Below are 21,275 nucleotides of genomic sequence, written 5' to 3' on the forward strand. Positions count from 1 at the left end.
AACGGCTCTGACGGCTCGGGACAGACGGGCGGCTCTAATGGCTCGGGACAGACGGATGGCTCAGACGGCACTGGGCAGACGGATGGCTCAGATGGCGCTGGGGAGACGGATGGCTCAGATGGCGCTGGGGAGACGGATGGCTCAGATGGCGCTGGGGAGACGGATGGCTCAGATGGCGCTGGGGAGACGGATGGCTCAGATGGCGCTGGGGAGACGGATGGCTCAGATGGCGCTGGGCAGACGGATGGCTCTGGCCGGATGAGGCGCACTGTAGGCCTGGTGCGTGGTGCCGGAATTGGAGGCACCGGGCTAAGGACACGCACCTTCAGGCTAGTGCGGGGAGAAGGAACAGGGCATACTGGACCCTGGGGACGCACATTAGGCCTAGTGCGTGGTGCCGGAACTGGTGGTACCAGGCTGGGGACACGCATCTCAGGGCTAGTGCGGGGAGCAGCAACAGGATGCACAGGACTCTGGAGACGCACAGGAGGCTTGGTGCGTGGTGCCGGAATTGGTGGTACCGGGCTGGAGACACGCACCATAGGACGAGTGCGTGGAGGAGGAACAGGGCTCTGGAGACACACTGGAAGCCTGGTGCGTGGTGTAGGCACTGGTGGAACTGGACTGGGGCGGGGAGGTGGCGCCGGAAATACCGGACCGTGCAGGCGTACTGGTTCCCTTGAGCACCGAGCCTGCCCAACCTTACCTGGTTGAATGCTCCCCGTCGCCCGACCAGTACGGGGAGGTGGAATAACCCGCACCGGGCTATGTAGGCGAACCGGGGACACCATGCGTAAGGCTGGTGCCATGTATGCCGGCCCGAGGAGACGCACTGGAGACCAGACGCGTTGAGCCGGCTTCATGGCACCTGGCTCAATGCCCAATCTAGCCCTACCAGTGCGGGGAGGTGGAATAACCCGCACCGGGCTATGAACACGTACAGGAGACACCGTGCGCTCTACTGCGTAACACGGTGTTCGCCCGTACTCCCGCTCTGCACGGTTAGCCTGGGAAGTGGGCGCAGGTCTCCTACCTGCCCTCGGCCCACTACCTCTAAGCCCCCCCCTCCAATAATTTTTTGGGGTTGACTCACAGGCTTCCTACCGCGTCGTCGTGCTGCCTCCATTCGCCGGTATCCCTCCTCGCACTGCGCCAGAGAATCCCAGGCGGGCTCCGGCACTCGCCCTGGGTCGATCGCCCACCTGTCGATCTCCTCCCACGTAGTGTAGTCCAGATTACGCTCCCATTGCCATTCCTCCTTGCGCTGCTCCTGTTGCCGCTTATCACGCTGCTTGATCCCGCATTGGTGGGTAATTCTGTCACGATCGTCAATGGGAGAGAGTGAGGACCAAAATGCAGCGTGTGGAAAGTACATCTTCTTTATTTAAGGAAGAAGACGAAAACGAAACGAACACTATACAAAACAACAAAACAGACGACCGTGAAGCTATACAAACATAAGTGCTGACACTAAACACTTAGACATAGACAATTACCCACAAATGCATGATGCCCATGGCTGCCTTAAATATGGCTCCCAATCAGAGACAAATGAAAGACATCTGTCTCTGATTGAGAACCACTCAGGCAACCATAGACATACCTAGACACATTCACTCAACCATAGACATACCTAGAAACATTCACTCAACACAAACTCATACACTACACCCAACACCCCCTTTACCATATAACCACCCAAAATGACAAAACACAAACATTCCCCATGTCACACCCTGACCTAACTAAAATAATAAAGAAAACAAAGAATACTAAGGCCAGGGCGTGACAAGTTGGGTTTCTCTGTCTTATTTTTTCTATTCCTAGCATATCTTGCTGTGTTGACCGGGGTGTTTTTTTTAATGAGCTGTGGTCCTCAACTAACTGGTTAAATAAAGGTTAAATAAAGGTTAAATAAATACATTCCTCTAAGGACCACTCGCGCCCATCTTCTTCTTTGGGATAATCGCATTCGCAACAATTATATGTGCATTCCGCCACCTAATGTGTATAATAAAGATCCCCAAAATAAAACAATCTGGGGGGGGGGGGGGGGGGGGAATAATAATATATATATATAATATTATATATATATATATACACTGCTCAAAAAAATAAAGGGAACACTTAAACAACACAATGTAACTCCAAGTCAATCATACTTCTGTGAAATCAAACTGTCCACTTAGGAAGCAACACTGATTGACAATAAATTTCACATGCTGTTGTGCAAATGGCATAGACAAAAGGTGGAAATTATAGGCAATTAGCAAGACACCCCCAATAAAGGAGTGGTTCTGCAGGTGGTGACCACAGACCACTTCTCAGTTCCTATGCTTCCTGGCTGATGTTTTGGTCACTTTTGAATGCTGGCGGTGCTTTCACTCTAGTGGTAGCATGAGACGGAGTCTACAACCCACACAAGTGGCTCAGGTAGTGCAGCTCATCCAGGATGGCACATCAATGCGAGCTGTGGCAAGAAGGTTTGCTGTGTCTGTCAGCGTAGTGTCCAGAGCATGGAGGCGCTACCAGGAGACAGGCCAGTACATCAGGAGACGTGGAGGAGGCCGTAGGAGGGCAACAACACAGCAGCAGGACCGCTACCTCCGCCTTTGTGCAAGGAGGAGCACTGCCAGAGCCCTGCAAAATGACCTCCAGCAGGCCACAAGGGTGCTGCTCAGCCCCCTCCTTTACTCCCTGTTCAGCCATGACTGCGTGGCCATCAACTCAATCATCAAGTTTGCAGACGACACAACAGTAGTGGGCTTGATTACCAACAATGACAAGACAGCTTACAGGGAGGAGGTGAGGGCACTCGGAGTTTGGTGTCAGGAAAACAACCTCTCACTCAACGTTAACAAAACAAAGGAGATGATTGTGGACTTCAGGAAACAGCAGAGGGAGCACCCCCCTATCCACACCGACGGAACAGCAGTGGAGAAAGTGGAATGTTTTAAGTTCCTCGGCGTACACATCACAGACAATCTGAAATGGTCCACCCACACAGACAGTGTGGTGAAAGGCACAGCAGCGCCTCTTCAACCTCAGGAGGCTGAAGAAATTTGGCTTGTCACATAAAACCCTCACAAACTTTTACAGATGCACAATTGAGAGCATCCTGTCGGGCTGTACCACCGCATGGTACGGCAACTGCACAGGCCTCAACCGCAAGGCTCTCCAGAGGGTGGTGCTGTCTGCACAACACATCACTACCTGCCCTCCAGGACACCTACAGCACCCGATGTCACAGGAAGGTCAAAAAGATCATCAAGAACAACAACCACCCGAGCCACTGCCTGTTCACCCCACTATCATCCAGAAGGCGAGGTCAGTACAGGTGCATCAAAGCTGGGACCGAGAGACTGAAAAACAGCTTCTATCTCAAGGCCATCAGAATGTTAAACAGCCATCACTAACACAGAGAGGCTGCTGCCTACATACAGAGTTGAAATCATTGGCCACTTTAATAAATGGATCACTAGTCACTTTAAATAATGTCACTTTAATAATGTTTACCCCTCTTACATTACTCATCTCATATGTTTATACTGTATTTTATACCATCTACTGCATCTTGCCTATGCTGCTCGGTCATCGCTCATCCATATATTTATATGTACATATTCTTATTCCATCCCTTTAGATTTGTGTGTATTAGGTAGTTGTTGTGGAATTTGATTAGTTGTTAGATATTACTGCACTGTCGGAACTAGAAGCATTTCGCTACACTACGCTACAAATTAACATCTGCTAACCATATGTGACCAATCAAATTTTATTTTATTTTATTTTACATATGCTGAACACTTGTTGGCTGCTTTTCCTTCCCTCTACGGTCCAACTCATCCCAAACCATCTCAATTGGATTGAGGTTGGGTGATTGTGGAGGCCAGGTCATCTGATGCAGCACTCCATCACTCTCCTTCTTGGTCAAATAGCCCTTACACAGCCTAGAGGTGTGTTTTGGGTCATGTCTTGTTGAAAAACAAATGATAGTCCCACTAAGCACAAACCAGATGAGATGGCATATCGCTGCAGAATGCTGTGGTAGCCATGCTGGTTAAGTGTGCCTTGAATTCTAAATAAATCACTGACAGTGTCACCAGCAAAGCATCCCCACACCATCACACCACCTTATCCATGCTTCACGGTGGGAACCACACATGCGGAGATCATCCGTTCACCTACTCTGCGTCTCACAAAGACACGGCAGTTGGAACCAAATATCTCAAATTTGTACTCATCAGATCAAAGGACATATTTCCACCGGTCTAATGTCCATTGCTCATGTTTCTAGACCCAAGCAAGTCTCTTCTTATTGGTGTCCTTTAGTAGTGGTTTCTTTGCAGCAAATCGACCATTAAGGCCTGATTCACGCAGTCTCCTCTGAACAGTTGATGTTGAGATGTGTCTGTTACTTGTACTCTGTGAAGCATTTATTTGGGCTGCAATCTGAGGTGCAGTTAACTCTAATGAACTTATCTTGTGCAGCAGAGGTAACTCTGGGTCTTCCTTACCTGTGGCGGTCCTCATGAGAGCCAGTTTCAGCATAGCTCTTGATGGTTTTTGAGACCGCACTTGGAGAAACTTTCAAAGTTCTTGAAATTTCCCAAATTGACTGACCATGTCTTAAAGTAATGATGGACTGTCATTTGTCTTTGCTTATTTGAGCTGGTCATGCCATAATATGGACTTGGTTTTTTACCAAATAGGGCTATCTTCTGTATACCACCCCTACCTTGTCACAACACAACTGATTGGCTCAAATGCATTAAGAAGGAAAGAAATTCCACAAATTCACTTTTAACAAGGCACACATGTTAATTGAAATGCATTCCAGGTGACTACCTCATGAAGCTGGTTGAGAGAATGCCTAGACTGTACTAAGCTGTCATCAAGGCAAATGGTGGCTACTTTGAAGAATATAAAATATATTTTTTTTTATAAACACTTTTTTGGTTACTACATGATTTCATATGTGTTATTTCATCATTTTGATGTCTTTACTTTTTTATTCTACAATGTAGAAAATAGTACAAATAAAGAAAAACCCTTAAATGAGTAGTTGTGTCCGAACTTTTGACTGGTACTGTGTCTATATAATCTATCAATAGCAACATTTTTATTAAACTAAGTCAGCCTGCTTTTCTAACAACATTCTAATTAGGTCTCTACTCAGGCTCAGAAGGATTCTGTGAGGGCGGGACATTTTCTGGCGACAGTAGTCCAAGCAGTGCTTCTGCTGTGAAGCGTTGGAGGCCCAAAAACGTGTTGGCTGCAGATACTGTATAATGATGTCCAGCTTCTTGGACTTCTTGTACAGTACAGTACAGTACAGTAACAGTGGTTATAAATGCTACAAAATCCACCTTCATTACAATAAGTGTATCCAGATCACTTGATTGACGTACAACATTTGCAACTGGTTGTAGTCCGTCCATTGCCATATCTTCTTCAGCACTGTGGCCTCTTTCCCCTTCAACTCTCTTCACCACCTGTAGGAGACATTTTACATTCACAGACTCCTCAATAACATACTCTTTCCGTCTGCAAACACTTGACACGTGGGCAAACCTTTTACACTTCTTGCATTGCATCAGGTTTTTCACGAACGCTCTCACGTGGTATCTTATATATCCCATCTTTACATAGGTTGGTAGATACTCTTCATCAAACATCAATAATACAGATAAACTTTGCTCCTTTTCCCCGTTCTTCATACAGGTCAAGCGCCATGCGTCTATGGCAACTGTCGGATGCATGGTGCTCTTGACAGAAATGTTCTTTCTTGCCTTGCATTGGTGTAGTGTGAGTGTTGTCTTGTTATTCCTCAGCACTGTTGTGGAGTACAACGTCTGTGCAGGTGCCTTATTTTGTGCAGAGGGAGAGAGCTCCCGTCTCACTTTGTTCATTGTGCCGACTAAGCTTGTTTTATTTCCAAGCAACTTGTTCGCCATTGACAGTGAAGTGAAGAAATTGTCCATGGTGACATTTTTCCCTTTGCCAACGTAAGGTACCTCAAGCCTCGTCACCACATTCTCCGACACTCGCTCACCTGCTGTCTGATGTGGATCTTTTCCAAAACGGCGTCCGTTCCTCTCTCCTATCTCACCGTTTCATTTGGTGGTGGCGCCGGCTCCTGCTCAGTGCGCACCGTTCAGGCTTTTTACCACTTAGGGCTTGGAGGTGAAGGTTCGGGCTGGGGCTCAGAACCAGAAGAATAATCATCGGAGATGTCGTGATTCATTTCTTCCCTGCCATCTGAGTCGTTATCATTCAGATCTCGTAGCAGCGCTAACGGAGCATGTGCATCCATTCCCCTTGGTCTTCTTGCCACTGTAAATTACACACACTCTCACTGTGTACTCCAAGTAGACCAGAGTAGACTGATTGGATTGGGTGGACTGATATAGGGTACATAACATTTTGAGATTATAATTAGAATATACCAATAAAATAGAATGGCCCGCCCTGTTCCTCATTCGCAATAGGTAATTACATAATTAGGCATTGCCCACTTCCCCTTGCTCATTAACTCACCCATTCACCCCCTTTCCACCCATCATAGTTTACTTAATTTATTTCTGTTGTTATATGTGTGAAATTACTTTCGGTATAGTTTAAGTTCAGTTTTGAGACAATTATCGGAGTGATTATCACCTGGCCACTGAACCTTCCAATGTCTGTAGAATGAGCAGAGCGGGCCCTACTGTCTGGAGAATGAGCGGAGCAGGCCCTACTGTCGGGAGAATGAGCGGAGCAGGCCCTACTGTCTGGAGAATGAGCGGAGCAGGCCCTACTGTCTGGAGAATGAGCGGAGCAGGCCCTACTGTCAGGAGAATGAGCGGAGCAGGCCCTACTGTCTGGAGAATGAGCGGAGCAGGCCCTACTGTCTGGAGAATGAGCGGAGCAGGCCCTACTGTCAGGAGAATGAGCGGAGCAGGCCCTACTGTCTGGAGAATGAGCGGAGCAGGCCCTACTGTCAGGAGAATGAGGGGAGCAGGCCCTACAGTCAGGAGAATGAGCGGAGCAGGCCCTACTGTTGGGAGAATGAGCGGAGCAGGCCCTACTGTCGGGAGAATGAGCGGAGCAGGCCCTACTGTCAGGAGAATGAGCGGAGCAGGCCCTACTGTTGGGAGAATGAGCGGAGCAGGCCCTACTGTCGGGAGAATGAGCGGAGCAGGCCCTACTGTCGGGAGAATGAGCGGAGCAGGCCCTACAGTCAGGAGAATGAGCGGAGCAGGCCCTACTGTTGGGAGAATGAGCGGAGCAGGCCCTACTGTCGGGAGAATGAGCGGAGCAGGCCCTACTGTCTGGAGAATGAGGGGAGCAGGCCCTACTGTCTGGAGAATGAGCGGAGCAGGCCCTACAGTCAGGAGAATGAGCGGAGCAGGCCCTACTGTCAGGAGAATGAGGGGAGCAGGCCCTACTGTCGGGAGAATGAGCGGAGCAGGCCCTACAGTCAGGAGAATGAGCGGAGCAGGCCCTACTGTCAGGAGAATGAGGGGAGCAGGCCCTACTGTCAGGAGAATGAGCGGAGCAGGCCCTACTGTCGGGAGAATGAGCGGAGCAGGCCCTACTGTCTGGAGAATGAGCGGAGCAGGCCCTACTGTCAGGAGAATGAGGGGAGCAGGCCCTACTGTCGGGAGAATGAGCGGAGCAGGCCCTACTGTCTGGAGAATGAGGGGTAACGGGGGAAAACCATTCAAATAATGACATGCCCTCCTTAAACTGGTAACAACTCCAGTTCTGTTTGTGATATTATGATTCTAACAACGGCAGTGTGTTATATAGACTTATTTAGGAAGAGAACGGAGGGGGACTTTAAAAATGACAAAGTAATTAAATAAATTCATGATAAGTTAATAAGTTAATGAGCAGTCGAAATGACTGCTTTAGCGGTTCTAGTGTTAACTACTCCTGGAATTATTTTCCTAAGTTATACACTATTAATGTCCAACGGGACGCCAGAGATAACACCTTTTACCAGTGCCCTGCTCCGAAAATCAAAGCTGTCCACTGCATGCATAGATAATTTTGCGAGCCACGATGCGCGCTCCTTTTGCTCTTTAGATATACACGATATCAACACCATACCGCTACTGGTTACTTTGACTGAATCCACTTTTCTCAACGCCTTCTTCACCATCCTCGTGACTTCAAAAGGGCTTCCCAAATTAACATCCTTATCCAAAAAAACGCACTCCAACAAGCAACGATTCATCAGACTCGTTATCCACAACCATTTCCCCCTTTTTGTTCCATTCTTGGACTTCACTGTTGTCCACTCATCCTTCTCACTAACTGTACTCAACGTGCTCTCAGCTTCAAACAACACTTCTGCTACCGCCATCTCAACCTCTCTCCACTGTCTGCTGGCTAGCTACCTCCCGCTCTCACGAGACTCACGACAACACGATTTGATTTGGGGAACACAAATTGATTTGGGGAAACAGAACTACTATTGGCCAACTCTCTCCCATCTTGCCCTGCTACTTCCTATATGCTAATTACACAGTACCACCCACTCCAGCTGAGTGAAGCATGCTAGGTAGCAGGTCACTACTGAAGAGAACAGCTGCTATGGAGTCACAAGGCCTGAACTGTGACCCCCTAGTCAAAAGGATGCAAAATGCTGATGAAATGTGTCATTAATACCTCTCTTATTGCTGAGTCATGCCGAGGTGTATTTATGTGAAGGGTTGTCATTCAGATGGAAAGCGTTCATGATATGCTTTAGTACCATTACATGTTGAAATGTATTATTCTGTACACTACTGTTCACTACTGCCTCAACCACAGGCTGACCTGTACACATTCAAATAAAAGGGAAAGCCACTTAGTCTAGTACAGGGTTCCCTAACTGGCGAACAGCGGGCTGAATTTCACCCTGAAACTAGTTGATGATCCCAGCCCTAGTAGTTCAGCTGTGACTTGTACAGAAACACGAATGTGTGCATTTGATGTAATTGCGGAAGTTGCGTGCAAGAGAGTGTGGGCAATATACTGTGTTAGAAAGGGTTTGTGTGTTTTCTATCAGTGCGAGTTGTGTGTGTGTTTTTTTTCTCCAGTGTCAGTGTGTCAATGCCTGTGTGTTGTGTGAGGTGGCTGGTGAAATGAGATAGACTCCTCTATCACAATAGCCACTGGCTCAGTGACGGCGTCTGTATGAGCTGGGCTCCGAGGCTGTGCCCACGCACGCTCCTCCACCCAGGTGGAAAATGAAGATACGTGGAGCTCTTATCTGGCTGGAAGTCCACATCACTATCCCTTATCCCTTCCCTGGAAAGTATAAGGATGAATGGTATAAACCCTGGGATAATTAAGTCCCTCTAGATTGATCATGTGTGTGTGTCGGTGTTGCGTTCCCCCTCCGCAGTGCTGGACTGTCCTGCGCTGACCCTACAGAACTCTCGTAGTCTAGACACTCTGTCAGACCTGAAGCTGCAGCGTCTGGAGGTGGAGCTAGAGGGGGCGCGGCACCAGGCCCAGGGGGCGTGTCAGAGGGAACAGGAAGTGAAGGCCGAGTGTGAGAGACTGCAGGAGGAGCTGAAACAGATCCAGAACAACCACATAGAGAGGGTCAGTGGACAACACACACACACCTAACACACACACACCTAACACACTGGTACGTCTTACAAACTGGTACATTCTCCCTCTATTTTCTAAAGCATAGTCAGTTCTGTCTAACTCTTGTTCTCGCTTGGCTCTTGCTTCGAGCACCTGCATGCTAATCTGTTTTCCCGCTCTACTTCAGCAGGAAATGACATCGTCGTGTGAGCAGTGTGATGTGGAGTGGATCAAGAAGGTGGGAGATGAGCAGTAAGTGAAGACAACAACCATTTACTGTGTGACACCTCCATAAGACCTGCAACCTTTTAGACTGCGAGAGAGAGACACGGAGAGAGAGACACGGAGAGAGAGACACGGCGAGAGATAAGAGGGAGAGAATAGTAGTAAACAGTAACGTTTCACAAAAAAAATGTATTCAGATTTTTCAGAGGGTGCACCCTCAGCACCCCTCCTTCCCGCGGCTATGCCCATAAGCCTTGCACTGGATAATTATGTGAACCTCAGTCTCTTTCAATGTGGGGAACAGACTTGTGATGAGGAGCCTAGTTGTGTGTTGTGTGGTAATATATAATACAACAATAGAGGGCAGTGTGGGCACAAGAGCTTCCTGACATACAGCAGTCGTCATTTGTTGTTTCTCAGAGGAACCAAAACTCACGCTGTGGACCCCTGTTGAATACCCCTGTCCTAGACACAGTCACGCCACACACAGCTCGCCCACAAGCTAGTGCAAATCCACACTCACGACAAGTTTGAGGGGAGTGAAATGCAAAACACTGTTTCGATAAGAAAGTGGAAGTAAAGTGTATGGCAGAGTGGCTAAGGTTGAGTGTGCTAGAGGCCTGGGAGGGGAAGCCTACTACTTTTCCAGTCACTTCTTGCTTTCCTATCCTTACTCACCAACCTACCTGCTAGCTGTTATTTTCTTTCTGAATGGCCGCTGACTTCTTGTAAGTGCTCTCATTTATTGTAAATGGCTCAGATTCATGTGGAACTGGTCATGTGTGTTGCATGTTCTGGCGAGCAACAGTTTGGCCCTCACAGACACTTATAATTGGCTTCAAACGGTCAGGACAAATGTAGAGATTATTGAATGCGTTAATTTGATTGTGTAGATTGTTCTGGAATGAACTTGACTTGGTTGACATAATTGCTGACAATTGTAATTGCTTTGTTCAGTTGCATAGTATGGAGATCACATTTTCAATGTAAAACAAATTCAGAAAGACAAAGAGCCAACTGTAAGGAACAACACATAATATACAGTAGATCATGTGTTATCACAGCCACTGGGGAAAAACTGGTTGAATCAACATTATTTCATCCCCAAAAATCTACCGATGATGTTATTAAATCAACTCGAAAAACTGATTGGTTTTGCAAAAAGTCATCAACGTAAGGGCATTTTGTCTTTTTTTCACCCAACTTTTAACCTAAATCCAATGACATGGTGATATTTTTTGTGGATTTCACGTTGAATTCATGTAAATTGGCAACTCAACCGAAACTAGACATTGAACTGAAGTCTGTGCCCAGTGGGTAGCTTCTGACACTGTGTAGGCTGTGGACATGAGTCGAAAGCCAGCACTCATTTAGTGGTTATCTTCATCAGAGACCTAAAGAGGGCTATGGGGCCTCATTACCTCTGCCTCTGCAACTTTATGTACCAGAATTTGTCATCCATTGCTTTTTCTTATGAAATATCATTGACCAAATGGAACTTTTACTGAGAAATGATATGGTGTATGTACGTATATGTTGAGTTGTATTTAGGATCTGCGTTTCTTACAGTTGAGTGAGAGCAGACAGGCCGTACTCAATAGCAGAGCAAAATAGATATTAGAGCATACAGGCCAAGAAACTGTGTAGTAGTTACAGAAACAGCAAGCCTACAGTCCATACTCTCTAATATGTGTTCAGAGGTCAAATCCAGCTCATACGGCCCACACACGCACTTCATCTCCCACACACAACCAGCATATAGATGGGCTGTCATGAATTTCTTCCTCGCTATATAACAGTCATCATCTTTCCTCCTACACGGGCGCACGCACGCACACACACACACACACACACACAGAAAAGGCGTGCACGAAAACACATACACACACAGATGTGTGTTTCTGTTCCATGTATTTGAAATATACATTTGATTTACTTCTGAGTATTTTGTATTTTGTATTACACTGTGCTGAACTACACTCCAATGTATTTTGTAACAAGAGACTTTCGAGAGTTGCATTTTGTATTTTCAAAATACTAAATACTTTTCAATACCCTTTTTTTATAGCGATTCACCATTTTGTGGCCCTCGTTCACCCTGCATTGGTATCAGAAGTCTGATGGCACTATGGTGTGATAAGAGTGTCTACTAAAGGAACTAAATATAAATGTACATTTAAAAATGAACAATTGCATATCATGCTGAATATGAATCTAATGAGCTCTGCCCCGAAACAAGGCCAATAATAAACCCAGTGTGCTTTGCAGTTCATTTTGGTATGTTAATTTAATACATACACAGTACATTTACATTTTGGTCATTTATCAGACACTCTTATCCAGTGACTTACAGTCAGTGCATTCTAAGTCAGATCAACAACAACATATCACAGTCATAGCAAATAAAATGTGTCTATAACTGTTACAGAGAATGTTGTTGCTGTTTGGGCTGGCTTCTTGCAAATGTATTTCTGTATTTTAAAATACAATATACATGTATTTTAATTAAATACATTTCGAAATACAAGTATTTTGTAGTTTATTTTGATATATTGAGCTTGGTATTGGTATTTTGTAATTGTATTTTGTCATTTTTGCCAATCCTTGTACACACACAGACTCAAAACCTTCCAAAAAGCTTTTACAAAACAAAGAGGGATGCAGCGCATTGAAGTCTTGGCAGTGTTTATGAACCAACAGAGGTGTTCACACATAAGATATTGCACAAGGTGCTGTGAGTGAGATGTGTTGCTTTCCAAGCCGTCTTTTCAAAGATTGTCAAAAGGCACAGGCGACGTTGAGACTTGTGTGAGCCGAAGTGTGAAAAGGAAGAGTTCCGTATGTCAAAACAGTCAATAAGTACAGTTCTGTGTGAAAAAATGGCGAGAGACTGGAAACTGTCACTCAGACATTCACCTTGGACTGTAAAAGAAGGTAAGGGGATTTCAACTCAAAGTGAATACAGGTACTTCCATATACATGAAAGAGTTGGATAGAGGCAGTTGGGAAGAAGAGGACTGTTTTTTCCCCCAATGTCATCAATGGTTTCCACAGTTCCTGTACGTTATGGAGGATCTATTGTATTTTCAGATTGTTGTGAAGGTGTTGGTGGAGAGTTATAATGAAGGGGCTTTAATAGCCCACTCTGTCTGGGTCACGCATAAATGTAGGGGTAGGCCTGTCTGAACAACTGATTCTACTGACTAACTGGTGGAACTTATGAATGCAATGTCTCTGTGGCCAAAATGACAGAATTTTGTGGAATGCTACCTTTTCATACATCTTTAAATAGAAATTAAATGAATTGATTCTTAGATAAACATTGAGATGTTCCATAGCTGTGGTTAATTTGTGGTGGCAGCATCATTCTCCTGAAAAATAAATGGTGAAGACCGATTACTATCGAGGGAAATGGAAAAGATTCACAATAATGACAAGTGATGACTGTAATTTCCATTATCTGATGGTTTGGTGATGTTTACTGGTTAAAAAAATCCATGCAACATGTGATATGTTTTATATTGGTACTGCATGTGCTTCCCTCTCCCTTCTACGCACAGTGGGTTGTGAGAGTACTCAAAATTTGAGACTTCTCATGGCCATATAGAATTATTACAATTGCTCAATTTCTGGTCGTGCAGTTGAAGTACAGTGGGGAGAACAAGTATTTGATGTACTCCAGATTTTGCAGGTTTTCCTACTCACAAAGCATGTAGAGGTCTGTAATTTTTTATCATTTGCAAACAAAGGTTTCTGTACCAAATATTAAGTTCTGCTTTTCTGATGTATCAAATACTTATGTCGTGCAATAAAATGCAAATAAATTACTTAAAAATCATACAATGTGATTTTCTGGATTTTAGATTCTGTCTCTCACAGTTGAAGTGTACCTATGATAAAAATTACAGACCTCTACATGCTTTGTAAGTAGGAAAACCTGCAAAATCGGCAGTGTATCAAATACTTGTTCTCCCCACTGTATATGGGAAGTCGGTGTTTGTCTGACACCATATTTCTCTTATCTTCCACCATCACTATGTAGAGGAAGCGGAGTCAGATTCAAGTAAAACACAGAAGGTTTTATTGAAATGAGTTTGAGAGTGCAGATAAGCTTTATCAGATCTGTTTGGGTACACATTGGCAGCTATCTTCCTCCCTCCTCCCCATTTTAAAACGTTGTATGACGTTTGTGGCGATATACCTGGTAGAAATTATAATACTATACGTGGTTCATACAGTATAGTTCATGATCTTTGTCGTTTGGCTAAATACAGTAATTGTTTCTCTTCGGGATAAAGATCTTAGGCTTGTGTGCGGCTGTTCGGCCACGGAAACCCATTTCATGAAGCTCCTGAAAACAGTTATTGTGCTGTTAAGTTGCTTCCAGAGGCAGTTTGGAACTCTATAGTGAGTGTTGCAACCGAGGAAAGACAATTTTTACATGCTATGCGCTTCAGTACAAGGCAGTTCAGTTCTGTGAGCTTGTGTGGCCTACCACTTCACGGCTAAACCGTTGTTGCTCCTAGATTTTCCACTTCACAATAACAGTGTTGACTGGGGCAGCTCAAGCAGGGAAGAAATTTGACGAACTGACTTGTTGAAAAAGTGGCATCCTATGACGGTACCACGTTGAAAGTCACTGAGCTCTTCAGTAAGGCCATTCTACTGCCAATGGAGATTGCATGACTGTGTGCTCAATTTTATACACCTGTCAGCAACAGGTGTAGCTGAAATAGCCGAATCCACTAACATCTAGTCCAAAGCCTTCCCAGAAGAGTGAAGGATGTTATAGCAGCAAAGGGGGGACCAACTCCATATTAATGCCAATGATTTTGGAATGAGATATTCAACAAGCAGGTGTCCACGTATCTAGCTACAACCAGGACTGACCTGAGAAAAGACTGCGTTTCCACTAATGCGATTCTGCTAACGAGATAAAAGATGTACTCTCTATTTTTCAATGCAGTCTGATTTACCACACCTCTTAATTTTATCGTCTGTAAAATAAAATAAACTTAAAACTTGGCTGAGGTAGGTCAAATAAAAGGTCAAATAAATCACACAGCAAATACCAATAGGCTGCGTTTACACAGCAGACCAATTCTGATCTTTTTTCAGTAATTGGACTTCTGACCAATCACATCAGCTCCAGAAAAATATCTGATGTGAAAAGATCTGATATGATTGGTCAAAAGACCAATTAGTGGAAAAAAGATCAGAAATTATCTCTTTTCTTTTTTAAAGCTTCACATTTTCCATAACTAGCACCTCACGCAATAGGACGTGTGTTCATTTTCTGTCATATCACCATATTATCTACCACCATCATCAATGTTCAAGTAAATCACAAGAGTCTTATGTGAAATTGTTTTTTGAGCTCAGATAAGCTATGTTTTATCAGATCATAGGCTGGATAGCGCATACACACTGCTGCCATCTACCACAACCACTGCTTTTTCGCTCTTTTTATGTTTTCAAATACCACCTGTGTTGCCTTGTGACAGAGTTGTTTGAAATAGCTGCCTCGTTACCATGGAAAATGCCTGGGTGTAATGTTGAGGCAGCTGGCTGTCTGCTTTACGTCTGACTACTTTACAACGGTGTGATTCATGTGTGATTAATATGATTGGTATTCAAAAAAATACTCTATATTATGCAATGATATCAACAATGTAATTGGTATACAGTCAATCTGGAGATGAGAAAGGAATGCATCTAGGAACTGCTTAAATAGACGTATGATAGATGTCAAGTGTAAATAACCATAGACATTTTGAAAACTAGAATGCATTTAGTCAGGTAACCTCAGTGTGTACACACATTTGAAAGTAATATCAGTAGAATGATTTCAAAGGGGGATTTTGATTGTTTGATTGGTTGGTTGGTTGGTTGATTGGTTGATCAACTCGATTCTTTCCCCCTGCAGGGTGAATTTGGCACTAGCCTACACAGAGCTAACTGAGGAGTTGGGACGTCTGCAGAAACTGAGCTCCAAACAGAAAGAGATCCTGAAGAAGACCTCCCAGGAGCATCATAGCCCGGGTTAGTAACATCGCTAGAGAATGATATATGGCCCACATTTACAGGCTAGCCCAGGTTAGCAACATACCTTCAGAAGTTTACATCTTAATAAAATGTATTTAAAAAATCGTTTAAAAAAACGTCTTAAAAACTTTTTTTTAAATATCCTTTAAACCTGACCATGACGTCACAAAATACTCTATAATAACGTTGTTGCAACCAGTTTTGTCCGCTGGGAACATTTACAACTTTCAAACTGCAGCGCCTTTTGTCTTCCTCTGTCATATCAACAGCTACCTCTTTACCACAAACCCCAACCCAAAAAGGTGTTTCAATGCATGCTTTTTTTTTACAGACACTGGGAAGGGTAATGAACAAGCTATATGCATACATCTTAAAAGCAGCATTGTCATGCTCACCTTACAAAACAATACTTGCTTTGTTGCTGTCACAGTACCCAACCTGACACACAACACACATCACAGGATGGGAGAAGCACAGGGGCTGCTGCAGAGCAACACCCCTGGAGCAATTACAGACAAAGAGCTTTGCTCAAGGGCACAACGGAGGTAGGGAGGATATGGGACATACAGTATACTATGGCTTACAGCTCACTCCCTCAGCTTGGGAATTTTAACCGGAAAAGATAGGAATGAACTAGACTATCAAGGAACTGGAATTAGTGAGGTCGGGCACTGATGTTTGGTGATTAGGCTCGCAGTCGACGTTCCAATTCATCCCTAAGGTGTTCGATGGGACTGAGGTCAGGGCTTTGTGCAGGCCAGTGAAGTTCTTCTACACCGATCTTGACAAATAATTTCTGTATGGACCTCGCTTTGTGCACGGGGGCAATGTCATGCTGAAACAGGAAAGGGCCTTCCCCAAACTGTTGACACAAAGTTCGAAGCACAGAATCGTCTAGAATGTCATTGTATACTGGAACTAAGGGACCTAGGCCAAACCATGAAAAACAGCCCCAGACCATTATTCTTCCTCCACCCAAACTTTACAGTTGGCACTACGCATTGGAGCAGGTTGCGTTCCCCTGGCATCCGCCAAACCCAGATTTGTCCGTCGGACTGCCAGATGGTGAACCATGATTCCTCACTACAGAGAATGCGTTTCCACTGCTCCAGAGTCCAATGGCAGCGAGCTTTACACCACAGCCGACGCTTGGCATTGCACATGGGGATCTTAGGCTTGTGTGCGGCTGTTCGGCCATGGAAACCCATTTCACCATTTTCCCAGCTCCTGAAAACAGTTATTGTGCTGAAGTTGCTTTCAGAGGCAGTTTGGAACTCGGTAGTGAGTGTTGCAACCGAGGACAGACGATTTTTACATGCTATGCGCTTCAGCACGAGGCAGTTCAGTTCTGTGAGCTTGTGTGGCCTACCACTTCACGGCTGAACCGTTGTTGCTCCTAGACTTTCCACTTCACAATAGCAGTGTTGACTGGGGCAGCTCAAGCAGGGAAGAAATTTGACGAACTGACTTGTTGAAAAAGTGGCATCCTATGACGGTGCCACGTTGAAAGTCACTGAGCTCTTCAGTAAGGCCATTCTACTGCCAATGTTTGTCTATGGAGTTTGCATGGCTGTGTGCTCCATTGTGTACACCTGTCAGCAACGGGTGTAGCTGAAATAGCCGAATCCACTCATTTTAAGGGGTGTCCACATACTTTGGTACGGAAAAATGGAAAAAGTCAAGGGGTCTGAATACTTTCTGAATGCACTGTATAGTGTAAAGTAAGTAGGCCTACAGCAGTTTTTTTACTCTCCTGGGGTTGCAGAGCTACATATACAGTACAGATGTAGGATCTTAATTTGAGCCAGTTTGCTCCAGCAGGAAAATAATCCTGCAGCAACAGGAAATGTGAATTATTACATGAATTATAATTCATTATAATTGATACATGTTTTGTTAGGGAAAATGAAGTCTGGCATTTTGAAGTAGAAATTACAAACTCTAGAAGCCTTTTTAAACCTTGAATACACTACAAGTTTGCTATGCAGGACAATTCTTATCAACAAAAGAGTGATCAAATTAAGATCCTACATCTGTATGTGTGCTGAAATACATACGTTCTCTCCTCAAGTCTCTGTTTTCTCAAGTCTCTGTTTTCTCTCTATTTCAAGACTCTGTGGAGAGTTCAAGAACACCATTTACCCTTTTTTCACTCAACCGCAGAACCATAAATGTTTCCCCTTTGAGATGCTTCTGATTCATCGATGCACCCATCTTTTTTTTTTTGCTAAATTGCTGATAGCTGTCGCAAGATTACAGGAAGCATCTCATACTGTACTGTAAAATGTGTCAACATTCAATTAGATCTGTCTTAGGTGAGGGGAAAATAATGTATTCAAAAATGTATTTTTTTTGCCTATCTTGTCGAGTGCGCTGCTTGTGGAGAATTGATTTATGCTTTGTGATCAGACAAACATATTTGCATTGCAAATCCAGAGCAACACAGCGTGTCTGACGCACTGTAGAAAGAAGTAGAGAAATATTATTCAGGAAAATAGCATAATGTGATATGGTAGATATGAAAGATTTTCTTAATTATCAAAAATATATTTCATTCTGTGTTATTGCTAGAGACTTTACCAGACAAAAACTCCTCCTGGCCCTAGTTACTTCTCATACAGATCACTCAGTTGTCACAGAGAATTTTCCTGCACAACAGAAAATACTCATTGTAGTGTATTTGAGGTTTTAAAAGGCTTCTAAAGTTTGTAATTTCGACTTAAAAATGTCAGACTTGATTTGCCCTAACAAAAATGTATCAACCCCTACAAAAATGTCCATTAATTATAATCCACATTTCCTGCAGGATTACTTTCCTTCTGTGTGAAATGGAAATGTGTTTTTTTGGATATACAAACTCCCCCAGAGAGTGGGGTCACAGCCATTTTTAATAGCAACTCTGGAGCAATTAGGGCCTTGCTAAAGGGCAGATTGACAGAATCGAACTAGCAACGTTGCGTTTACTGGCCCAACGCTATAACCGCTAGGCAACCTGCCAACCACCTGTATGTACAGTGCATTCAGAAAGTATTCAGAACCCTTCCCTTTTTCCACATTTTGTTACATTACAGCCTTATTTTAAAATGTGTTAAATATATTTTTTTCTCAATCTACACACAATACCCCATGATGACAAAGCGAAAACAGTTTTTTATTTTTTTATTTTAGCTAATTTATTAAAAATAGAAAACAGAAATACCTTATTTACATAACTATACAGACTCTTTGCTATGAGACTCGAAATTGAGCTCAGGTGCATCCTGTTTCCATTGACCATCCCTGAGATGTTTCTACAACTTCATTGGACTCCACCTGTGGTAAATTCAGTTGATTGGACATTATTTGGAAAGGCACACACCTGTCCCACAGTTGTCAGAGCAAAAACCAAGCCAGGTCGAATACATTTTTAAAAAAAATCAATTTTAGAATAAGGCTGTATTGTAATAAAGTGGGAAAAGTCAAGGGGTCTGAATACTTTCTGAATGCACTGTACTTATGAGTAACAAGTAACAACAGGCTTTAGTCCTATTTTGGCGAGATGTAATAACTTTTGTCTTCCAGAGACAGTCTTGTGTGCTGCTCCCTGACTCCCCCTGTCTCTTCTGTTTCCTCAGTCCAACGCCAATCCCACCCCCCATCTCCCATTCATCACCAACGCCACTCCCCTGTGCCCCAGCGCCACTCCCCCATCCCGCCCCAGCACCACTCCCCCATCCCCCAGCGTCGCTCCCCAGTTCTCCAGCCACAGCGCCTCTCCCCGGACATGCACCGACGCTCGCCCCTGCTGGATATCAATGATGGGCCCGCCTCCTACTCCTGCCGGCCAGCCAGCCACCACCTGAGGGCTAGCTTCCAGGGCCGTCGCAGCTACTCCGAGGTCGCTGACCCTTCGGCCTACCAGCGGCCGCCACGCCTCAGCCTGGACCCCGTATCCACCCTGCCCAAGCCCCGGCCCTACAGGGACTCCAGCTACTCCAAGCAGCATCAGCAGCACCAGCATGGAGGCTCCCAGCATGGGGGGTCCCCCCACAGAGGAGGCCAGCTCAGAGGTTCCCAGTCTGGGCTGCAGAGGGCCGGCAGCGAGGTGGGCCTCCACGAAAGTTCCCGCCACTCTCGAGAGCTGCCCTTCCCCCTGTCCGAGGTCTCTCCGAGGTCTCACCTGCACTTTGAGCCCCTGCCACCCCCCACGCCCGCCCCCCAGCTGCCGCAGTCCTCTGAAGACGAGGAGGAGTGGACCTGCCCGCACCCCATCAGCCCCCCACGGACGCTGGGCGTGCCCAACAATGTGTCTCCTCATGGGGTCATGAGGGGGCCGGCGTCCTGCTCGCCCTTCCCCATCCCCTCCAGACCCAACACCCTGACCTGCCACCCGCCAAATTACCTGCACACAGAGCACGCCCAGTCCTGGCCCTCCATCAATGTGAGTCACACGCACACTCTATCCCAAATATACTGTAGAATATCATTATTCTATCACAACAAATCTCTAAAATTGTAAAATGGGTTAGCAAGGTTAGCTTGTTATCCCCCTCAATCAAAATATGTATTTGAAAGAGAACTGCCCTTGACTTATTAATGCCTTCCTGCACTGTGCTATTTAATGGGAAATGCTCTGTGTCACATGACATTTGTTCTAATGCACCTTTACATATGAGCTTATTTTCTTCATGAAATTACCTAAATGGTCCAAATATTATAACTGATAGTTGCCATAGACCAGGGCTGCCCAACCCTCTTCCTGGAGATCTACCGTCCTGTAGGTTTTCAGTCCAACCCTAATTTAGCATATTTGATGCAGCTAATAAGTAGAATCAGGTGTGTTAAATTAGGGTTGGACTGAAAACCCAGTTCTCGAGGACGAGGGTTGAGCAGCCCTGCCATAGAACCACACTGCTTGTTGACCTGAATGCTGTGTGTGTGTGCTTTGGATACAGCTGTGGATGGAGACAGAAGAGAGTGACATGAGGAGCTGCCCTCTATGCCAGCTCATCTTCCCCATTGGTTACCCTGACGACGCCCTCATCAAGCACATCGACTCGCACCTTGAGAACAGCAAGATCTGATCGCCATGGCAGCACTGCACCCTCTTTTTAGTTGCTACAATTTTTTACTTATTGTGGCGTTATTTTAGGTTTTGTTACGTTTTTAAGCTGGCTAGCTTTTGTTTGACAATACTTGAGGGCTTTTTGTGGGCTTATTAGCATGTTTGGAAAAATAGGTCGTTTTGGAAATTACATTGATGGCGTTGAGGTTCATGACAGACAATTTCCTTGACAGACGCAAGATCAGGGACATTCCAGGCAACTTGCAGTCCATTTGTTTTTATATCTCACACTTTACCAGTACTACTTGCTGTAAAGCGTCCTGCTTTACTTTCCTCTCTACCTATGTACAGCAATACAGACCAACACAATGAATTCCTGGAATTATTT

General features: G+C 44.9%; 1 protein-coding gene across 1 annotated transcript in view; it reads left to right on the forward strand.

Moving 5' to 3' along the window:
• tbkbp1 (TBK1 binding protein 1) overlaps positions 1-20,906 on the forward strand; it is a 38,317-nt gene extending 17,411 nt beyond the window's left edge. The window contains exons 5-11 of the mRNA XM_038990347.1: positions 9,380-9,582; positions 9,764-9,825; positions 15,725-15,840; positions 19,194-19,214; positions 19,407-19,881; positions 20,047-20,263; positions 20,778-20,906. Coding sequence (XP_038846275.1) covers positions 9,380-9,582; positions 9,764-9,825; positions 15,725-15,840; positions 19,194-19,214; positions 19,407-19,881; positions 20,047-20,263; positions 20,778-20,906 — 1,223 coding nt within the window. The remainder of the gene's footprint in view (positions 1-9,379; positions 9,583-9,763; positions 9,826-15,724; positions 15,841-19,193; positions 19,215-19,406; positions 19,882-20,046; positions 20,264-20,777) is intronic.
• The last annotated feature ends 369 nt before the right edge of the window (positions 20,907-21,275 follow it).

This window comes from Salvelinus namaycush, chromosome 4, assembly GCF_016432855.1.
Source record: "Salvelinus namaycush isolate Seneca chromosome 4, SaNama_1.0, whole genome shotgun sequence".
Lineage (NCBI taxonomy): Eukaryota > Metazoa > Chordata > Actinopteri > Salmoniformes > Salmonidae > Salvelinus > Salvelinus namaycush.